General features: G+C 30.1%; 2 protein-coding genes across 3 annotated transcripts; one reads left to right on the top strand and one right to left on the bottom strand.

The window, feature by feature from the left end:
* Positions 1-283: 283 nt before the first annotated feature.
* LOC137837115 (transcription factor MYB56-like) lies at positions 284-2,696 on the bottom strand. Of its 2 annotated transcripts, XM_068645979.1 has the most exons (4): positions 2,328-2,502; positions 1,855-2,194; positions 1,228-1,671; positions 284-1,004 (listed from the first exon to the last, which is right to left on the bottom strand). In XM_068645979.1, the coding sequence occupies exons 2-4, from the start codon at positions 2,171-2,173 to the stop codon at positions 727-729; spliced, it is 1,041 nt and encodes a 346-aa protein (XP_068502080.1). In that variant the 5' UTR covers positions 2,174-2,194; positions 2,328-2,502; the 3' UTR covers positions 284-726. The 2 variants fall into 2 exon arrangements, with proteins under 2 accessions (XP_068502080.1, XP_068502079.1); XM_068645978.1 differs by having other exon boundaries at positions 1,855-2,696.
* A 20,980-nt stretch (positions 2,697-23,676) lies between these two features.
* On the top strand, positions 23,677-24,252 carry LOC137838232 (uncharacterized). Its single transcript, XM_068647487.1, has one exon. It carries the CDS (start codon positions 23,677-23,679, stop codon positions 24,250-24,252), a length of 576 nt encoding a protein of 191 aa, XP_068503588.1.

Below are 24,252 nucleotides of genomic sequence, written 5' to 3'. Positions count from 1 at the left end.
TTTAAAAAGTGAAAAATATTAATCTTTAGATGTGTCCAATTTTAATTACAAATTATAATTATACTAAAGTTAAATTAAATTAATTAAAACAATATTATTAGTTCAAAGTAGTGCACTGAATATCATCTGTTAATTCATTGATTTAATTGATCCACCAGACACTATAAGAAGCAACAACACCATTGATTGCAGGAACAACAACTAAAACATGGTCAAACATCAAATAGTAAAGGAAAAGTATCAAATCAAAGTCACACATGTTGTCTCTAAACAAACAAACAAATCATTCAAAATAGTTGGCTGATTGATTCATTTAAAAATCACTTAGGCTTTGCCCAAATAGCAAAACAGACAATGTTCAACAGAAAAATGAAGTCATGCTACTCTCCACTTATCAGTCCAAATTCAAGACATTGATAATAATTATACTTTTAATACTCATAATCATAACTACCCTAGATCATACACTCTTAAATCAAAACTCTCTTTTCTCATAGTTTTGTTTTTTCATACTTTTTCCTATTGCTCATTTCACATTTTAGCCATTTATTGAACTAAATGTACACATAGAGTGAAGAAAGGACCTACTATAACAGACCCATTTCTCTGCATCATCACAATCATCTTTTTCACTACCCACTATTTCTTACCTAACCCCACTTTTTCACTTCAACTCTTTGGTATCATGAGTGAAGATTATTAGTTCCATCTATCAGAATATTTTCTTTATGCAGCTCCTACTCCAAGAAAGTCAATGAATATCATGTTAGCCTTGTTATGACCCATGTTTTCATTTTCTCTAGAAATTGAGAGATTGGTAGTGCTGTTGGTGGCAACTGACTCACATACTGAAACTTCTGATGAGTTTGACTCTGAATAATAGCAGTGATCCACACCAATTAGCCTTCCCATGTTGTGTCCAGCCTCAAATGAACCCTTCCAAGCACCAAAATACATACCAAACCCCACTTCCCTGGCTAGTCTTCCGCTTTCTCCAGATAAACCTGCACCAAGAGAAACAAATATTAAACATGTAACAGTGAAGAAGAAAATGACAGCACTTAAATTCATAGGAGACTTATACAATGGTCCTAATATTTAATATGAATGACCCTTTAATTAAAGTCATACAATTTAGATAATCTCATTTTGTGATATAAATTGTTGTGATTTAAAAGTTAAAATCTTCAATGGTTTGTGATCTTTACTTTGAAGAACAAATCATACCCATTAGAGCACCAAAGGCTTGGAGATTCTGAACAGGACAGGGGTTGTGAAAAGGCAGAGGAGTTGGTTTGGCTGAAGAGGGAGTGAAGGAGAGGTTAGTTCCTGTTGAGGCAGATTCATCAATGATGGTGCTGGAAATGGTTGATTCACTGCTTCCATTCATTGGCAAGGTCAAGTCCAAATCCTTTGGTGGCAGGATCTGAAATGTGGGCTTTCTCCTTTTGTAGACACATGACTTCTCCCTTTGCCTCCTAGCCATGATCACATGCCAATGGTTCTTCACTGCATTATCTGTCCTACCTGGGAAGAGTCTAGAAATCATGGCCCATTTGTTACCATACACTTTGTGAGCATTCAAGAGTCTCTCCTCTTCTTCCTCACTGAAAGCCTTTCTGTTTATTCTTGGATCTAGCTGGTTAAACCACCTCAATCTACAACTTTTCCCTGCAATACCATTCAAAGTCAAAAAACAAACAACCTTGAGGAAACATTTCTCAAAAATCAACACTGAAAAAAAGAGTACAAAGAATCTTATTCTCAAATCAAGATTTTTAAACAATCTTTTCCATACAATAAAACTCTACTAAAAAAAACATATCTGGTTTCACTAAAAACAATGTCATTTACCTGATCTTCCTGGAAGATGTTCTGCTATTGAGTTCCAATTTTGAGGACCAAATTGTGCAACAAGCTCTTTAAGTTTGTCATCTTCAACTGGCCTCCAATGTCCTCTAGCACAAAGCTTAGTTTCTCTAATTTTCCCTGTGGCAGAAGAACTATTAGCTTCAAGCTCTTCACCAGGTTTCAGAGACAAGCTCTTGTTCTCAACCCCAAAAGATTCTTCTTCCTCCTCCTCCTCCTCCAACTCCTCCTGGTGTTTGATCACTGAGAAGTTCGATTTCTGAAAGGGCATGTCAGAACTTTCAGCTTCTGTGCCTCCACCCATGAACCCCAAAGTGTTTGAACACTGGAGAGCAAGAACAGGAACAGGAGGTGAAGAAAAAACATTCATTTCAGCACTGAACCCACAACCACTATTCCTGAAGTGTAGTGAGGTACTCATTGAAACTAAAGATGCACAAAAGCAGAAAGAGGCTTACTTTAACAATGCTGAGGCAACAAAAACAACATTAAACAAGGGTCATAAGGGTGAGAAAAGAAACTCAAGAAGAACACAAAAAAATCAAAGTGCAAAGAAGAGATTCATGGTGATTCTGAGCATTGATGAATCACAGAAGACATAGATGAGACAAATGGTGTTTAGAATGAAGACACAGAAAGCAGAATAAAAAGGATAAGGTTTTAAAGAAGAGTTGAATGATATATTTCTTTTTCCTTCTCTTTTTTCCATTGTTGAAAGTTGAGTCTGTTTTCTTCTTCTCTCTTATGTGGAAATGAGATTAGTGGGTCCACTGTTTTCAGTTTCTCTCATCGTTTTAAGGAAAAAAAAAAAACCATTAAAGAAACACGAGTGAGTGTGTGTGCATGCAATTCAAGAACCACTCGTGTGGGTTGTCAGTTTCACTGAGGTTGCACGTTTTTTTCCTTTCTTCACCTTTCCTTCTCGGGCTCTGAACAAAACCAGAAAGATACGTAACTTTGTCTGCCAACACTATTTTTACTTTTTCACAATTTCAGTTAAATATTCTATGTTTTTAATTAATTAAACACTGCTTCAAATTAAAATAGATAATTTTAAATTTTATAGAAAGTAAATAAATAATTAAATTTATCTTAATATATATGAAATAATAATAATAATTTTGATTCATGTGTGTCCTTTCTCTTGTTTTCATTCAATAGTATGTCTTTTTAGTTTGCTTTAACTTATCTATCTTTTGTTTGTCCAACTTTTTTTTTCTGGTAAAGTTTTAATATTATTCTAAGAATGAGAAGAATAATTTATTAATTATTTAATATATAGTGGATTTATTTAATTTTAATGCATTTAACACTCTTATTTTCAACGCATCATTTGTAAGTCATTAAAATAAAGCTCGAAAAAAAAATACCTAATTAGATGTAACATTAATTTGTGATTTTTTACGTGTTTTAAATCATTAATTTTTTTGTTATATCAGCCCTCTGGAATAAGTAAATGAGGTTTTCCAATGAATTTCATAAAATATATCAACTAAATTATTTAATAGACTTATTTAATCATTAAATTGCTCAAAATAATATTGTGGGTTTGTCTTGTCAGATTTGACACATTTCTTATAAATCTGTCATAAAAAAAATTATTTATATATACATATATTTATTTATGTAATAGATAAATATAAATACAAATTCTCCTTCTAATTCAAACATGTATACCTTTTATACTGAATACTTCGTTACAAACGAGGACTAAATTATTGGATTCACTTTAATTCATTAAGAGACTAAATTAGATAATGGAATCCATAAATGTGAAATAGTTATATAAAATAATTTAAATAATTTTTTTTAAAATAGATTGTGAATAAAACGAATATAAGATAATGATAAAATTGATATAATTTCGATTTTATTTATAATGTAAAATGTTGAGTAATGTATTGAAATTAAAAACTGAATTATTATAGATATAAAAGTAAATATGAAAAAACATGTGTAAAAGTTAACAACATATATAAGTAAACAACCCCCATAGTAGATGAGTGTTTAAATGAGTTGTTTATTAATAAAGGGAATATTCTAAGTATAGAAAAAAAAACTTATAAAATTCGATTAGACAATCATTTTAATAAAATTTTTGGTTTTTGTATTGTGTTTATACACTATATTAATTATTTTGAATGTTTTATATATGTTAAAGTATAATGTAGATGTTACAAATGTAAAAAGATTATGAAATTTCAATATCACTTAATAATTTATGTAAAAAGAGACATAATATACTAATTCGTGACACTGACGTAGAAGCTCAATTTTTTTTTTTGAAATAATTTCAAATAATAGGAGAGGTCTAAAATGGGGTTATTATAGATTTTAAAAGTTTTCATAAATTGTTCTAGAAAACATATATGAATAAATTATTTCACATAATTTCATATTTCGTATAGGTTCCCACAAAATCTATGCAAGGATAGTAACAAGGCTAATAGAAAATTTAATGAATACATTCTTTCATCTTAGTTCACTCAACTTTAATTACATATATTCTTTTTTAAGAAAATTTTAAAGAATTCTACTATTGAAGATTACACAACTATTCTAACGGTCATTTTTTATCTGTATGAATATACAAAGTTAATATATTAATTATATACTTTATTTTTTTTAAATAAAGAATACAAATATTATTTGATACTAAGTTATTTGTCACTTTAAATTACATATATATATATATACTATGATTGTTAATATATATTATTATTGTCGTTATTAACATATACCACTATTATCATTGTTAATATAAATAATTACTTTTTTTATAAAAAAAAATTTATATTAGGCATCACTATGCTACTTGACATATAAGCTACACTGACACCTCAAGTAACAACAATCATTTGTCATGACATGAAAAAAGTATTATTAAAAAAAATACAAAAATATGGGGAGACTAGACCAAAACTCATATGTTAACAAAAACGATACATAGCTAGACTATACCTATTAATAAAGAATTTTAAGAACAGACTAGATGGAAGCTTATTATACCAATGAAATGATTCTCTATGAATAAATCCTAAATTAGTCAACTTATCAGCACATGCATTCTCTTCATGAAAAATATGAGTAATTCTAAACCTGATTTTTCCACAGTAATTAAGACAAGTATTCCATCGATTATGAAACATCCAAGGAACATTTGTCCTAGCAGTAAACGCAACACAAACCAAGGCATAGTTACATTCCAGCTAGACATTAGTAAGTCTCAACTTTTGAGTTTCCTCCAAAACATATATGACTCCATAAAATTCAGCAATCAAAGTCATCTGAACGTCAAGAAACGCAAAGAAAGCTCCAATAAACTCCTCCATACTTCCACGGAAAATACCTCCACAAGTAGCAAGACCTGGATAACTCCTAACAACCCCATCAGTGTTAATTATTAATATATATCATTACTATGTTGTGAGCTAAAATATTTTAAGTATGAAATTTTATAATCAAAGAGATTTCATAATTTCTCCATGAGAAGATCTCAAGTTGTGTGTGAATATGATTTGAGAAATATTGTGTGGAAGATCTCTCAAACTAAGGGGAGTATGTGGAAGATTCTTAGCCACAAATAAATAGAATGAATAAACTTTAATATAAAATTTTACTTAAAAATGTAGGTTTTTCTGGAAATCAATAAATTAATTAAATTTAGTAAATAGTTACATAGATTGAGAATTATATATGAATTGTGATTTGTTTATAACTATGTATGTTCACTGTGCTTGATTTTGGACTTATCCTTATTTTCATTACTTGTGATTGTTCCTACCAAAAATGAACTCGGAGGGTACCTCAGTGAGGACTGCGTGTTCCTCGGGGAACGAGCTTTTAGTTGGTCTCCGATGAAAGAGGGATGTCCACCTGCAAAAGACTCTTCAATGCTTGAGTTAGTAGAAGCACAAAGATGATGATGCATTCTTAACAAAGAGCTAAGAGTAAAAGTATAGAATAGAGTTTAATGTCCCCTTACTGAGAGAGTCATCACCTATTTATAGGTCTTGTTGACCATTAAGAAAAGCATTGAATGATCATCATGCAATATAAATGGATTTATAACAATAACCTATAACCGCTAGTAACTTATAACCACATTTTGTTTTGCTTTACGTGTCTTACATATAATATTAAACAAACAGTTATTGTCTGATTTATGTGTCTTAAATATTATATTAAATGAGCGGTTATTGGTCTGAATGTACCTGATCGTAATTGGGGGTATGTACATAAGTCCCCACAACTCGAAATCCGAGAAGATGTACAAGTGGATCAATTTGAAGGATGAACGAGTTCAGCTTGGACCCGTTTGGATTTGGTTTTTAGCTATGCTCATGGTTGAACATGCTTCGTTCTTGATTGAACTTGCATTATTTTGCTTTGCTCTTGGTTGAGCGTGTTGTTGTTTTTTGTGTTATTGGTTGAGCGTTTTTAGTTTTTTTTATTTATTGAACTTGTAATATTTTGCTTCGCTCTTGGTTGAACGAGTTGTTGTACTCTTGGTTGAGCGTTTTTAGTTTTTGATTGAACTTGTATTATTTTGCTTCACTCTTGGTTGAACGAGTTGTTGTGCTCTTGGTTGAATGTTTTTAGTTTTTGATTGAACTTGATGAAGTTATACCAAGAAAAAAAAAGACTTTATTTTGTTGAGCTTACCTCGTTAAAACCTTACTTGGTAAAATCCCCCTTAAGGAAAAACACTTGAGCTAAGGAAAAAGAGTACAAGTTCTTGATTTTCAATTGTAATTTAAGTGGGTTATGTTCCACGAGGTCTCCTTTTCAGAGTTCCCAAGCTTTAACATGAGAGTTGTACCGCCGAGTTACTCTCCTCTTGGTGGCCTTTTCCTCGTGAAAGGGGTCTAGGTCCTCGGGTGCCTTTACATGGAATACCCTTGGAGCCTTTCCTTCATCCTATTCGTCCACTTTCCCTTTTTCCTCCGGAGAGGATAGGTCTAGACTTGTTCCCCCTTGCTCGGTTTGGTTATCGAGTTAAGGGCTACGCTCAGACTTTGGACGTAGCATGCTCTGGCCACCTTGGGCTGGACTTTGATGGTGATGATACCTCGCCTTCACCAGGGAACTTCATGGCCATGTGGGGTGTTAATACTGCTGCCACCAGCTGATTCAAAGTCCTCATGTCGATGATTATGTTATAGGAGGTGTCGACATCCACCAGTACGTATCGCACAGTTATGGACCGGCGTGCATCCCTTATTCCGAACATGCTGAGGAGATATATGTATCCCCCCACGTGGACCCTTTCCCCAGCAAAGCCAAGCAGTGGGGGATGTACAGTGATGGTTGTAATGATACTATACATAAATAAGTTTTGAAAACCTTCAAACAGCTAAGTGCAAAACAACCGACTAAATCGTGAAAGCAACCAATTATTTTTCCCTTGGCTTAGAAAAATATTTTTATTTTTCAAAACAGATTAATTCAGCTTGTGCATAGGATTAAGAATGAACTTTACATAAATTCTAAACACCCTAGAACCAAGCTTCAATCAAAGCAGCCAAGCATCAAGCTCACATAACAGATTTGGTTTCATCAAAACTTCCATGTTCTACAAAGTATTCTTTTACAAGCCACTTTTGGCTTAAGACAGTTACAAAAATTGAGTAATCAATAGATAAGTTGTTTCACTCACTAGAAATGGTAACGTCTCTCAAGATATACAAGATTTAAACTCTCTATATTAGTATGTAGAAATGAACACACTTAGTGTTCTTACAAAACTTTAGGGTGCATAATATTTTATCATAGTTTTTATCATAGTTTCAACACTTCTAGACTATGGAACACTTTTATGTTCCTTCTCTCCAAAGCATTTCTTCTTATGGGCTTAAAAAAAGTAGTCATTACATTTCCTTTTTTGACTATTGAGTACCTTTAACAGGTTTGGACAATACCCGGAAGAAGGATTTGGACACTACTCGCAGGGACGGGTTCATCTATCCACCCTAGATGGGATTGTGCTAAAGAATTTTCTCAATACACCTAAAAAAAGAACCAAAGTCACGCAAGCAATAAAATACAAAGGATGACTAAAAAATCTGAGACAAAAATAGCTAATTATACAACAAAGAAAATCCCTACGAATTTAGCTATGGTAATTCAACACTTAATAATGGAAAAATCCTACACAAATTCACCCTTAAGGTGTTTGGTGTTCTGACATGTAGCTTTTAGTCCATCTTTCTATATTTATTTTCGTTCAAGTGTTTACACTCCTTTTAAGCATGTTTTTGTCACTTTAAGCCACCAAAAGTATAGCTTCCACCTATTCCTTCACAATATTTAATATGTTACCTTAAAAGAGGTAGGCTAAAAAAAAATCCATAGTGAGGTCAATTAATTTTCAATCAATATTAAGAATATGTAAAAAATAAATAAAAAATCTCAATTTAAAATTGGACATTGTGAAAGTGATTATGACAATATTTAAAGAATTTCAACTAAAATGACAAGCAAAAACATTGAAGGCAAGGTTAGAAGTAGGCACAACAAAGAGAGTCTCAATGAGTAGTTCTAGATTTTGATTATAAAACAAAATAAAAGTGAAAGTTGAGTCAAAGAAGAATTAGAAACACAAACTACAATTTTAATCTGAAACTAAAAACAATTTACACTATGTTATGCTCACAACACAAGTCAAGTAATAAGACTAACTAAATGTAAACAAGTTTGCATCAAAGAGCATAATTTTGGTTGAGTTGCCTTCTATTATTTATTTATTTTTATTTTTTTTGCTTCTTATATGTCTTAACTCTTTCTTTTTCTTTCTTTTTACTCGACTTGGACTACTATATAGGAAAAATGTTTTAGAAATTTGCTAATGATACACTACAAGAAAACCATTAAATAGAAACCAATCTTAGAAATCAAAAATAATTTGTTGCTATAATGACTAAATTAGAGATCATTTGAAAGACTAAAAAACTTTTTGGTTTCCAAGTCAGTTTCTATTATTGATAAATAGTTTCTAAATTGGTATCTAATTAGCTACCAATGTTTTTAATACCAAATTTAGAATCTAAATAATTGACAGTTAAAACCTTAGTAGCTAATTAGATACCAATTTAGAAAATATTTATCAATAATAGAAACTAATTTAGAAACCAATAATTTTTTTAGTCTCTAAAATGGTCTCTAATTTAGTTACTATAGCAACTAATTATTTTTTGTCTCTAAAATTGGTTTCTATTTAATGATTTTCTTATAGTGATATAATAGCAAAATAAGAAGTCAAACCAGGAAGAATAAGCATATATATGGTGTGGTTTTCATAATTTAGTGTGCAACAAATTTTGTAAAAATGTTAGGACTACTTCTAATGGAATTAGAACCATGTAAATGATCTAAACACGAATCTAAACAACTTAGGAAGATTATTAAAAGTAAAACTAGACTATTATATGTATAAGATCGAACCAATACTAGGTAAGAAATACAAGAGAAACTTGCTATAGAATTCCTAAACAACATGCAATCGATTCAATAAAATATGAAAAAAAAATGAATCAATTAATAAAAAAAAAGAGAAAGACAAGTCACATATAAGGAAAGAAAACTAAACTATAAGACTCAAAGCAATTAAAGAACAAGAAACAAAGAATATGGCACGTGTTAATTGATTACTTAAACTTTTAATTTAATTCAGAAAACAAAGTTAACTGATTATACAAAATTTTAATTAGTTAGTTTCATATAATGTTGAAAACCCATAACTTTGTACTTTTTTTTAACCAATTAACTAAACGGGTAATCAATTATTGTTATAAAAACATCTTAAGAATAATTTAATTCATTACATAAGAAAACTTCATCAATAAACATAAACACAACCTTTTTCTCATATTTTTACTTACTTTTTATATAGGGTTGTTTGCCAAACTTAAAACCTTGTATAAAAGTCTCACAAATACAGCACAATGAAAGCTAAAACATTCAATACATCTACAAGATCAATATCTTCAAATATGAGAATCATGTTAAGCATTATTATGAAACTTTACATCTTATATAAACTGATACATTAAGTAACAATAATCATCTGCCACCATATGAAAAAAAAATATATAATTACAATTTGTTGGAGATCCCACATCAACTAAAGATTAGAGTCTTTCATTGTATATAAGTGGGTGTAAACCTCAATCTATGAACCGGTTTTATGGGGTTGAGTTAGGCTTAAAATCCACTTTGTAATATGGTATCAGAGTCATTTCGAGCCTATCCTAACGAGTATTTGTTGGGTTTATCAGGTCACCACCCATAATATGTTATCTCACGCGGCTTAAAGTTCACTTTGTAATACAATTATTATTTATTATTTATTTTCTTCTCATTTTATTTTCCATTTTTTTAACCTAAAATTTTGATTTCTCATTTTATTTTCCATTTTTTTAACCTAAAATTTTGATTTCTCATTTATTACGACTTAATGTTATGTTGTTTGTCAACCAAACAGGAGACGAAGCAAGAAGAAATTGGGAAGAAGCAGGTGAAATAACTATAGACTAATATATGCTCTGTTGTTTTTCTGACAGCAAATTGATGTTTGTCCATTATAAAAAAATGTGTGATCCACCACAGTTTGTTTGACACGTACAAAATCTCTCCGACAGTCCTCAAAAAGTAGAAGCAACAGCTTGAATGTGAAGTTAGATAGGTCGCGTTGAGGCTCAGCACATTGGTCACAGAGGTTGGCACAATAGGGTAGTGGCTTAACATCATAGAATCTACTCTTTCCAATTTTAATCAATTCACAGGCTTCAAGTTCTTCCATCACCAATTTGGTATTTGGGTTGGTCTGTGTCAATTCTTAGTTTTTCAAAATTAATTCCAACTACATCCACCACGTTTTAAAACTCTAACCATCATTTAAGATAATAAGGATATCAATAACAAGGTATAGGTGATTACATATGAGTTGATTTTAGAAGTTCGGTGGAGCGGTTTGGATTTGGACTATGAAGGTTTGGGGTTTGAGTTTTTTTGGATATGGGTTGAATTATCTCTGAAATGATTCACATTTATTGATTTTTATTGTCAATAAAAAATGGTGATTATAAGTGAAGATAGTTAACTAAAAGTTGAAACCAATTTTTTTATTTGGTTGGAATTCTCAAATTAATCTGATTCATTTCAACCTTGAACTTATAAACATGTATTATTTTCATAAAATAAAATTATTTATCTTTTAAAATAATAAAAAATAGAAGTGTTGAATTTACTCTATCAAACTAGAATAATAATACTACAAACAAATTATTAAATAACAAAAATTAATTAAAAAAATAGTTATTAATTATATCGGTTAAGTCAAGTATTAAAGTAGATTTTATTATTAATAAAAGTTTTTAAATTAGTTTTTAAATTAATATTTAATATTAGATAGCAATGTTTTAATTACTAACTACTTAATTTATAATTTGAAGTAATTAGTAGTTAAAATCTTGGTAGTTAATATTAAATACCAATTTAAAAATTAATTTATAATTTTTTATTGATAATAGAAACTACTTTAAATATCAATAATTTCTTTAGTTTATAAAATAATATATAACTTGTTCAAATCCTAATATTTTGTCTAGTTCCCCATATTTTTTGTATTTTTTTTAAATAACATTTTTTTTCATGTGATGACAAATGATTGTTGTTACTTGAGGTGCCAGCATAGTTGATATAGTCATGTCTAACATCAAAACTTTTATTTAAAAGAAATAATAATATATAACTTAGTTATAACTAATTACTTTTTGTTTTTAATAATAATTATTATTTAGTAATTTTCTTTGTCATGTAATGGAAGAGATGTAATATTCTAATTTACCTCTCCTGTTTTGCTAGAAGTAAACAAATGAGAATTACATTAAAAAAGAAACAAATGGTTGAAATCAAGGTGTACAGTACAAATACAATGTTATGAAAGAACTTTGGTGTAAAAGTTACCTTTTTTTTTTGTTATACTGTGCTCACTCACTTTTTGTGTGTGGCCTAATTAGTGTTAGAACCAAAGTCAATAATGACAGCGAGTGATGAAGCATAAGTAAAAAAAGAAGAAAGAAAAAGAAAGACCAAAACAATAAAAGGAAAACGCCAGGACCAAACTTTGAAATTATAACAGATACGTGAGCAAGACCTACTTTTTCTTCCTTTTCTTTGCGAATTGCAGTGACAATTATTGGCATGAGTCAGATAATTGACACTTACGTTAGTAACTTTGAAGGCTAGGATTTTCAGTGATGTTTGCCTATGAAAGGAAAGGTAGAAAAGAGAAGATCAAGAACGTTTTCAATTTGCAGTGTTCATTGAAAAAGGACACGACACTGATTTAGGAGAAACAATCAATTGTTTTCACAATATATGCCAAACCCGAATCTGATTCGATTTTGTCATAATAAAGAGTGAATTAAGGAATTTGGAATTGTACACACTTAATTAGTGATGTTCTAATTAAAGTGTTACAACTAGAGGGCACACAGAACGAGAAAATGGCACTAAACACATTGCAATTCTATTTTCACATTTAATTGAAGGTGAATTGTACATGGAACAAAGAGTTCTATATAGAATTGATTTAACTTTTTTTTTTTTTAAGATTGGTCAACTTAACCTTAAACTAAAAAACGATGTTAGACTTCCAAAAGTAAAGGCTAACATACAAAATAGCCTTCAAGTAACATGTTCCAAGGGGTGTGACACTTGGAATCACTTGGTCAAATTATCTACGAAATTTTTCATGATAACTTGAAATTTCTTAACAAACAAATTTATTTTCTTTGATGCGGGACTTCCTTCCATGGTCTTTAAATTCTTCTTTTATGCTCTTTTTATGTTGTAGTTACTCCATAAAAGATCCAATTGGAGCCTTATTAAGACTCGAAACTAGTCCATTTATGACTCTAAAAAATCCTAAAATTTACAACAACAAAAAAGACAAATCTATACAATTTGTACAAGACTATGAAGAAAGAAGAAATTTTCTAGTGTTCTACTCTTCGAGATAGAAGAGTCTTCATCATTGAAGCTTTATCTTCTTCTATCTTCCTTATTGAAGTTTCATCTTCTTCTATCTTCCTAGCCAATGGTTTTCGGTTGAATGGTTTTCAGCATACCTTCCCTTTTGAAAAAGATTTGTCCTCAGATATAAATGATGCTCAGTGACATCAACTTTTATTATTTTTTTAATTATTTTTCTCCAGTGTAAAATAAGAATCTATAATAAATATTAAACAAAAGTTGAATAAGTTTATTTATTAAAAGAAATTTAAGAAAAATGTGTCTAAAGAAAAAAAAAAGTAAAGAAACATTGTTCTTTATGTTTATAATAGTTTTTATGTGGAAAACTAAGGGTGATTACTTTGAAAATAATTTTTTTTTTTACTTTTTTAAAAACTAGGGAAATCACAATAAGGGAGGGTTGAATTGTGTTTTAATTAATTTTGAAAACTTTTCACAAAAATCATTTGACTAATGATGCTAAGAAGATGATTTAGTTTGTAAAACACTCATTCAAATTCTTTCTTCTGGTGTGTAATGTCAGATGAACTTTGCCAACTTCTATGAATAATTTTTCTAGGTATTCTCTTATTTATTTTGACTAAAGATCACATTTAGATTCTTTTTTCTAACGGACAACACCTAATGCATATTTGACCTAAGAAGGTTCATTAAGAAAGGCATAAAGAGATATCTTCTTACAAACACTTTTCAACATATTTCGTCTGATGAAGCATTAAATGTTTTTATTACAGAAAAATTATAACAAATATGATCAAACATACATGTTTACACTCTTATTTTATTCTTAGTTCATCCAGTCCAAAAGATCACATCAAACACAGATTTGCAGCTCAACTAAATCACTTGACTAACATATATATTCGTGTTTACTTTAACAAATGATGAGATTATAATTTTAGCGTATAAGCAACCAATATAGATACAAATCAAATACTAAGTTTTAAAAGCACGTTGGTAAAAATATTTAGGGTATGTTCTTAAACATTAGCTCTCATTCTTGGGTTAGTACTATTAAGACATTATACGATTTACCCAATGATAGACAATCTAATACCCACTAGCCTATCTCGTGATAAAAAAGTTTATGGGTTTTGATGATAACAAACACTATAAGATATGTTAAAGATATAACAAAGTTCAATGATGTTGATGCAATCCACCTTAGCTCTAATGGTTGAAATCGTGTAGGATTGACACTGGAAGTAAGCAAAAGCATGAATTGATGTTTGAAAAAGGAAAAAAGTGATACAGTGGAGGAAGGAAAAGGAGGTTTGACCAACTCTTCTAGGTTCAAGAGAGGTTAGGCCAACTCTTGAAGTGCTATAGGCTTGCTTCTATCAAAAGGAATAACCTAGAGGTGTTGAATAAATAGGAGTCTAAGTTCAAGAGGGGGGAGAGGGAGTGAATTGTACTTAGGTGAATTTTCGCAAAAGTCAATTTAGTCAATCCTGACAGGAAAGCAATTAATTATTTTGAGAAATAACAGATTGGATTTTTCTTAACAAAATACTAATTTAGAAAAACAACAATTTGTAATAAAAAAATATCAGGTTAATATTCTCATAACTTCTCTCTTGTGGAAAGATATGAAGGAAGAACTTTTGATATTCTGATTTATATCTGGTTCTTCTTCTGCTGATGCTCTCTCAAGGTTTGGTAGGGACTGACTTTGTATACTGAGATGACTGGCCTATTTGTGAAGTGTTTGTTGTGTCCTTAGTCATTTGTTGGTTGATGTGGTTTGTATCACCTTTCCCTTTCTTTGTCTAGTAGTTTTTGCTTTTCAAAATACAAGTGATTTTCCTTTTCAAAATCTTTGGTATAGTTAGAAGGAGAAGAGGACTTTCGAAAAGAAGATTTTCTCTTTAATTGTTCTTGTACTCTAACATAAAGTTGAACCAGATCATTTTAAGACAAAAGTTCAACTTTATCCCTAATTTTATAATTACGACCACTTGGGAACCGAGCTATGGTAAGTCTAGATTCTTCTCTTAACATAAGTAACTCCATTTTTTTGCTTGTATTGTTCTACAATCATGTCTCTCTGGGTTAACCTATGGAGTTGTTGCATCAATTCTCTATCATAATAGGAAGATACATACCTCTTCTTAAGGGTAGACCTAAGGTCATTCCAATACCTTATTTGGGAAAAACTATGCAACCTAAGATCCCTTGTATAGGTTGTCCACCAAGTCATGGCTTAGTCTTGAAAACTAAAGGTAGCTAAGGTAACCCTTCCCTCATGATCTATTTGGTGAGCCTAAAAAATTTGTTCAACCTTCATCTCCCAAGTTAGGTAATCTTCTATGTTTGATGAACCATGAAAAAGAGGAAGGTCAACCTTAGGTTCTCTAAGCACATGATTGGTTCTATGTTTGTGTTGTCTAGAATTTTGTTGATAGAAGTCTGTGTTGTGATGGCTACTATAATCATTTTGGCTTTGGGAAGGGCTTCTATGATGAATGCTCTTATGTTTGCGAGACCCCTCCCCATACCTACTCTTAAACCTTTCTCTGTTCCTATTTTGGGAAATCATAAATTGAGAAAATATCTATTTCAAATCAAAAAATTCTTTTGTTTGTTTTGTGATAAATGCCTAATTTCAGTAATATTTCATATTAAAATACAGACACTTATGAGTATTAATTGCTAAATTTCATATAAAATAATCCCTAATTTATGAATTTATACATTTCTTTATGATCTTTATTTGAATAAGAGCATTTTATTTCCAAATTTGGTGTTAATTTCAGGTTTCTAAGGAAGAATTGAGATTTGGACTAAAGACAAATGATATAGGCTAAAAGGAGAAAGTTGGAAGGCTCAAAATGCACAAAAAGAGAAAAAAAAAGTCCAACTCGGCAGCGAAGTATCTCGCTCAAGCTATAATGCTCCAGTGAAGTTTTTCAGAAAACAACGCTTTTCTCGCTCAAGTGAGATATTCTCGCTTGAGCGAGAATGCGTCAGACAAATTGGGTCATTTTTATATTTTATCAATAAGCCCATTAGTGTGACGCAGGAAGTCACCTAAACCTTGTAAATTATATTAAATAGAGGGCTAGAGGCTACACCCTAATGTGCCAAATTGAGAGGAAAACACCATTGAGTGAATTATAACTCAATTGGGAGAATAGAAGGTGCTAGAAGATGTGTGGCTAATTCTACCCTTTGGGATTGGGAGTAATTTGTTTGAGCTTTTATGCATTAAGGTGATATTTAAATATGATATGATATTTTGTTCTTGATTGATTATTAGTATTGTTGTTTTGTTTCTAACTCTTGATCTAGAATCTTAAATCTGACTGAAAGGTATTTTTAGGGTTCTCACCTAAACAACAATACTTAACATATTTGAGTGCTAAAAATAGACTTGAAATGTTAATTGCTATTAACGTCTGAGTGTGATTCTAATTTTTTATTATAAATATGCGAGAAATTGATATTTAGGAAACATTCTTAAGAATTTTATATGAGAGAAATCGATATAAATGAATTTTCTACGGGCATCAATTTCAATCAAAGAACTTAATGTTAACATGCTAATCAAAATACATGAGAATGAGAAAGATGAAACCTAATCCCTATTTTTCCAATTGAAGCAATTACTCTTTGATTTGTTTTCTTGTTAATTCTTGCCATTATTACAATTTTCAAACCAACTTTTTATTGTTCTATTTTATATTTAGCAAATATTGTACTTGATAATCCTTGTGGGATTGATATTCATCCTTAGGGACAAAGTATTACTTCTGACAATGCGGTGCACTTACCGTAAAAAGTCATCATTTTGCTAGTGTTTCATGGACATTATTAAAATATTGAGTGTTGAGATTACCATGAACACCAGATTGATGTGATGGATCACCCATTGCTGAATTAAAACAGAAATTGTTTTCACAAAGATTTAAAATTCAACTTGAGTGATAAAAGATTTTCAAAAAAAATATAAATTAGTAAATCGAGGAATCAAGTATGAGTTTTCTCCAAGTTCACTCCTAGGAAAGTGAAGTGAGTTACAATTGATTACTTAAGTACCAAAACTTTCCTAGCCGGAGCTTACCCCTGATAGTCCTCAACACAAGTTACCTAAAAGAACTTCAAAACAATCTTAGAAACGGGGTGGGTTCATGAACCTAAAGGACCATATCGACAGCCCTTTCAAATAAGGTTGCCTTGTTAAATAGGATCTAAGGATAGATCCTTTTGAAGGGGAAAGCCTAATGGAGGACCATCCAAAGCCACCATACACACCAATAAAGACAGAAGCACTATTTGTATAAATAAAGTAGAATACGCTTGTATAGAAGTTGTATTTGGAAACATACTTTTAAAAGGCATGTTGTAGAGATATCAAAGACACTCTGGGAAATCCTCCCTTGTCATACAAGCAAGGATCTCTAAAGCATCTTAAAGGGATATAGGCCACTCATTAAGCCACCAACCCTACCATAGTTTGCAAGCTTACCTAGGGTTAGAGTAGCTTAAGGAGCAAGCTACCTCCTTCCCTTATCATCTATAAATACTTTGCCTACACACTTTGCACTTATATTTGAAATAAATGTGAATGAAGTTTTCTGAATTCAGAAATCATTCTCTCTCAAGTCTCCCTTTGCTTGCAAGCCTAGACGTCCTAGTGAGCCCTTAGAAGATTGGCCTCACCAACTTCCTCTTCAATGTTTCCACCAACACCTTCACGAACCACACAACCAATCAGTTTCCTCTCTTCATTCAAGTCTTCCGCTGCATTACCATTCTTCATTCCACAAATATGAACCTTGGCCTACATCAGAAATGCTACTGAAAATACAACTATGTGAATCCTAATGTGAAAGTGCAGTTGACACTAAGAGCCACTGACACACTTCCACCACTAATGCACGTGTAAACTATTAAAATATCTATTGGTATTTCCTTTGGAGCAAATTCCTAATCAACCCAAAAGTAAAATTATACAAAGGTTTTATGATACAAAAATTCGAGAAAAATTAGAACACAATCTTGAGGAATTCCTTTAGTGATTGAAGCTTCTTAATGTGGAAGATGTATTGAAGTTGTCCTCTGAGATTTCTTTTCTCCTTCTCTTCCTTTATAGATTCTCTCTATCAAAAGTTTCACCTCAAAGAAGAAGTCCAAGAGTACTCTTCCATAACACCAAAAAGTTGAAACACCAAAGCCCTTCACCAAAATATGAGTCTAAGAACAAAAGTGAGAAAAACTAAATTTGGAAACTAAAACAAAAGGAGTTTAATGACACAAACAACAATAGAAAACCAAAAATGACAAACAGCAATTAAAGGTAATAAGAAAAGTTAGCACAAACAAATAGAACCTAAGAATGACTCTAGAATGGGTTACAAAACAAAAATCTACAAAAATCTAGCACTGAACAGTCCAAAATATATGAAAACTTTTCCAACAAAAATTTGATGATGAAAGTTTTATCCAAGAACCTCAACACAATTTTTTATCAAACGCAATAAATTTCACATCAAATAGATTAATATTCAATTAGAAACAAATAAAATAGATTGACATACAACGAAGTATTAGGTCACAGAAATGAACCTATCTATTAGTGTTGGCAAAGATGAATAAAATATATATTGAGAATTTTGTAGAACGATTTTGAGGCTCAAACATAATACGGAATGTCTGGAAAAATATTCAGATAAAAAAACCCAAAAAATAAATCACAATAAATCCCTGACCGAGAATAAACAACTCTATAAAACTTGTTTTTCTGAATGCAAAACGTCTAGACTTTTCTTGTTTATAACTTTTTTATATTTTGCTTTTAAACGTGACTTTTTAAATTGGTACAAAAAAAATATATCAAAGAACTTCTATAATTTTTTTCAGAATTTTTAAAGGTAAAAGAAACCCATAATAAAATTGCAAAACTAAGGTAATTTTTTTTAACAAATATAGAAAAGAAGAAAATCTAGGAATGCAATGGAATTAAGAACAAAATAACAAGACACAATGGAGCCAGATGTAATGAAGTACACTAATGAACAACTAATAAGATAAGAACTCAAAGATTAGAAAATAAGAAGCTTCAAAGCTTATACTACAATTTTATAACACAAACAAAAACACAAGCACATGATGTGATCAGAGACATTTTATCAAACATTTATGTATTAGAATTATAAACAAAATTGAGACAAGACTATTGATGAAGTTAAATAAAAGTCACAAATCTATATTTACTGTATGTCACGATTCGCTTTCAAACATTTAAGATTCATTGAAATAATACTAACTTTTATGTATATTTTTTTCTATTACACAATTTAATAATATTTATTGAAATGTTAAAAAAATATTTATATTAATGATATTTTTATAATGTTATTTTTTAAAAACAAATATTACTAAACACTTTTAATAATATTTTAAAATATTATCTTTTTATTAAAAAATATTACTACAACTTTTTAATAAAAAATTTATGATGTTATTTTTTTATTAAAAATATTACTAAAAAATTAATAACATTTTTAAAATGTCACTTTTTTATTAGAATTTTTTTTAAAGTATTTTAAGTAATATTTAATAATTTTAATGTTTTATTGGAAAATATTACGAAAAAAATTAGTAACATTTTTAAAATGTTATCTCTTTACTAAAAAAAGTTATTAAAAAATATTTGTTATAATGTTACTTTTTTTAAAAAAATATATTATTAAAAAAATTTAATATTTTTTAAATGTAACTTTTTTATTTAAAAAATTTAGTAATATTTTTATAATATTATTTTTTATTAAAAATTACTAAAAATATTTAGTATTTTTTTAATGGAATTCTGACGTACTACAAATGATTATATAGTTTCAGGTGTTTAAAATTGCAATTAATATAATAATCCTTTTGCGTGCATAGTTTTCATAAAACTTATAACCATGTTGTCTTTCAAAAATCCAAAGTAGATTACTTAATAAGGCTATATTAAAAAATATATATAAGTAGTTTTTCCAAACTATATTTTAATAAAATAATATACACTAAATAATAAGGTATTAACAAAGAATTCCAAGAATTAAAGAATCTGTATCAAGTGTCGAAAGAAGTTAAAAAACAGATGTGTGATTCTCCCATTATAGATATAGGTTACCAAACTTTTGGCCAAACACCACTTGAGATTGGTTTTGTATATTGATATAGTATTAATTGTTACAGGAATCTATTAAGGCAGTGGAATTAAAACATAACTAGATTCTACAAAACTAATTCAATAAGTGATAGTTTTTATCATAATATAATATATATATATATATATGAAAATTGGTCTTATTTATTATTGATATATAATTATTAATTTTTTTTTTATGTAAGTGAAAGTCCAATTTTTAATAAGATAGAAATTTTCAATAACTCTCCTATCATATTAAATAAATAAATAAAAACAAAATAATTTATTGAATCAAGATATTGTTTATAAAAAAAGTGATAACTATATATAATAGCAAAACATACTAACAAGTAGAACAAAATAGCAAACAAAATAGTTGATTATATATAATATCTATAATATTTTATTAAAATATCTTCTTATTAAGTTGGAGATCACACATTAATTAAAAATAGGACAAAAATCACCAATTTTATTAAAATAAATTAGACTTAAACTCATTTTCTAATATGATATCAAAGTCATTAAAAATTTATCCTAATTGATATTTGAACGTATTGTACCACCTATTATTGAACCTTTTTCGATTTTTATGTTTAATGTCCTCTTCATTAGTGTGTTCATTGATTAAAAATAAAACTAATTAACTTATAATATATAAGTTAATACATATCTTACGAAATCAATTTTACAAAAATAAATTAAATTTAAACTCACTTTTATTAATAATTTATGCTCAATTTGAGAAGGGAGGGAAAGATAATATTGTACTCAACAATAAAGTTACCCAAAATTAGGAGTTATTGTAGAGAAAATGAGCATTGTTGAGTGTTACTTTTTAGGTAGTTAGAGAAGATTTTTGTGAGACAAGTAAACCTAACAAGGAGGCTATAGCAATTAGACGCATATGGATTATAGAGAAGCAAGGTGGTGAAATATAAAGATGGAAGAAAGTTTTGCACAAATTCCCTATTATTGTCAACAAAGGCTGCGCTCCATGTTTCATTTTCTTGTAACATATGACGACAATCTTCAACTAGTCTCAAAAGTCACAATGATCATTGTCTTGTAATTTGGTGTCCCTAAAATACAGCATTGCCCTTAAGTTCTTAATCTGCTACTTAACTACCTTTCATTTTCTAGGGTGGGTGTGCTTCATTTTCTTCCAATGCGTTAGTTAATTTACCAAGATAGACAGGTTGGTGTTTTTCCAAATATTTTTTATCAAACAAGAGATCATGACCATGGAAACTCACACCCTTAATTTAGTTACAATCCTATTTTGATCAAGTAAATTTAATTATATATAAATTATAAATTATAAACAACTTAAATAATTTCTTCCTTACCTCCATAACCCTAAATTCTAAACCATAAACCCTAAACGCTAAAATCATTATATTCATAATTATTATAATTTTAAAAATATTTTTTTAAATTTGTATTTTACATTTTATAATTTAAAAATAATTTCTAAATTTAAAAATAATTGTTAAATTATAACAAATTAGATTCAAATTTTACAGTTTATAAGTATTTTTTAATCTAAAAAATTATTTTCATAGAATTAGAAAATATATATTTCAAATTTTATAATTTAAAAGTCATTATAACTTTTGAATTTTTAATTTAGAGACTTTTAAAAGAAAAAATAGCAAAAGAATTTTATTTGTATTTGTTGGTATTAGTCAATTTGACAATAAAGAATGTGAAAAATAGATGGATGAAAAGTATTGTAATTCTTTTTGTATGGATGTCATCTATATTCTCAATTATATGTGACATTCATGGAAAAATTCAAAAAAAAATATTCTTTTACATTTTTCATTACGATTATTTTTACCTTGAAAGGAATGATTTGTTTGCTTAATACTTGAATGTATCATTTTTTTAATATTTTTTTTATTCATAATCAGTTCATTTTCTTACAGTTTGCTCTATTACAGTCAAACATGTTAGTCTTTCCTTGTCAATCTAAGATCTGTTGGTAAAAGTCAAAAGTAAATTATGTCGAGCATGTTAGATGGTTTTGTCAAGTGCAGGATAAATGATTTTATGGTTGACTCTTCACAGAATCTTGAAAGCATGTTAGATTGTAACACTACAATAATAAATATGAACGATGTGATTTATGAACAAAAAAAAAAACATGTGCATTTAACTAATATAAAATAAATAGTTGTTTATCAACATAAATGAATTTAGTCCAATTTTTCTGGTGGGTTGTTTGTATAAAATTGTGTCTAAAATAATATCATTGAGGTTGAAGAAGGTTATGCATAAAGTTATTGATGTTAGGCAATTTGCGTTCTTGGAGGGCAAGGGGTTAATGGATAGTGTTCTCGTGGCTAATGAAGTTTTACATGAAGCAAAGAGGAGAAATAGTAGTTGTGTTTTCTTCAAGGTCGACTACGAAAAGGTGTATGATTAGGTTATTTGGGACTTCATATTACATGATGGAAAGGTTAGGTTTCTGCCAGAATTGGATTGGATGGATTAGAGATTGCCTTGAATCTTCATCGGTGTATGTGTTAGTAAATGGGAGTCTGACTTAGGAGTTCAAACCAAAGAAGAGGTTGAGATAAGGAGATCCTTTAAGCATCGTTTTTATTTCTCATTGTGATTGAAGGTTTAGTAGGGGTAGGGAGGAAGGAAATTGAGAAAGACTTGTTAGAGAGCTTGGAGATTGGAGATAAGTTGATAAAGGTGAACATGCTTCAGTACGCTGACGACCCTTTATTCTATTCCAAAGCAAATTTCAAAGCGTGTTCGTTATTAAGGTTATTTTAAAGTGCTTCGAACTAGCATCAGGTCTGAAGGATAATTTTCAAAAGACTAGTATTGGAAGGGTGGGGAGCAGCTTTCATTCGCTACAATGTTTCACGAATATCCTGAACTGCGAGGTGATGAAAACTCTATTCAAGTATTTGGGCATGCTTGTAGAGGGGTGTCACAAAAAGAGCAAGTTTTGGGAGGAAGTGGTGGAAAGAGTGAGAAACAAGCTAGGCAGATGAAAAGGCAAGTTTACTTCTATGATAAGAAGATTATGCTTGATAAAATTTGTTATCCTCCATTCCTTTGTTCTATATGTCGTTATTAGGAATGTCGGCTGTGGTGGCAAAGAACATTGTGAAACTACAGAGGAATTTCTTATGGGGCTGGGGATCAAAAGGCAGAAAAATTGTGTGGGCTTCGTGGAAAAAAGTTTGTGAGCCCAAGAAAAAGGGAGGGCTTGGAATGGTAGAGATTAGAATGTTCAATATTGCTTTATTAGGAAAGTGGATTTGGCGTTTGGGCACTCACAATAAGGGTTTGTGAAAAGAGGTTCTGGAATCAAAGTATGGAGGTTGGAGGGATTTAAGGAATCAAAGGAATAACAAGTCATAGTCTCTTTGGTGGAGGGATTTGAAGGAAATATGGTTTTTGGAAGGTTGTAAAAGCAAGTTCGATGACAACTTCAGGTGGGAAGTTGGGAACGGGAGGGAAATAAGGTTATGAGAGGATAAATGGGTGGGCAATGTGATTTTGAAGGATAAATGTCTGAGGCTTTTCAGTATTTGTTCTGATAAAGAACCCAGGCTTTGGCAAGGAGGGGAAAGAAAAAATAATCTTGAGTGGTCGTGGAAGATAGGATGGAGAAGGAGTTTTTTTTATTGGGAAAGGAACCAGGAGCAACAGTTGTACATCTTTTGGGTGAAAAGAGTAAAAAAGCCGATAACATGGATTTGTGGGTTTGGAAAGAAAATGACACATCTGAGTACACAATTAAATTTGCATACAAGATTCTTGAAGAGGACGCTCAAGGGGATGTGGTGGCTTTGTACAAGAGTTTTTGGAGGATAAAGGAACAACCTTCGTCTCTTTTCACAGCTTGGATGGTTATGGAAGATAAGATAGCGACTAAAGCAAATTTGGAGAGAAGTGGTATAAATTTAGGAAGTAACATTTGTTGTTTGTGTGAGGAGGATGAGGAAACAACGTCACGCCTTTTCTGTGCTTGCAGATCCGCTTGGCTAGTGTGGTCTAAGTGCTATGAGTGGGTGGGGTGGGCTTCAACGAATCATTGGGAGCCAGAAAAGCACTTTATAAATTTTAAATTGAGTGGGATCAATGAAGTTGTCAATCAAATTTGGGGTTGTGTGTGGATAGCAGTTGTAGAAGAAGTGTGGAAGCATAGGAACAAGAAGTTTTTGAAAATGGTAGGATAG

This window comes from Phaseolus vulgaris, chromosome 4, assembly GCF_000499845.2.
Source record: "Phaseolus vulgaris cultivar G19833 chromosome 4, P. vulgaris v2.0, whole genome shotgun sequence".
NCBI classification, from domain to species: Eukaryota; Viridiplantae; Streptophyta; class Magnoliopsida; order Fabales; family Fabaceae; genus Phaseolus; species Phaseolus vulgaris.
Note: the sequence above shows the minus strand (reverse complement) of the source record. Positions and strands in the feature narration are given on the sequence as shown.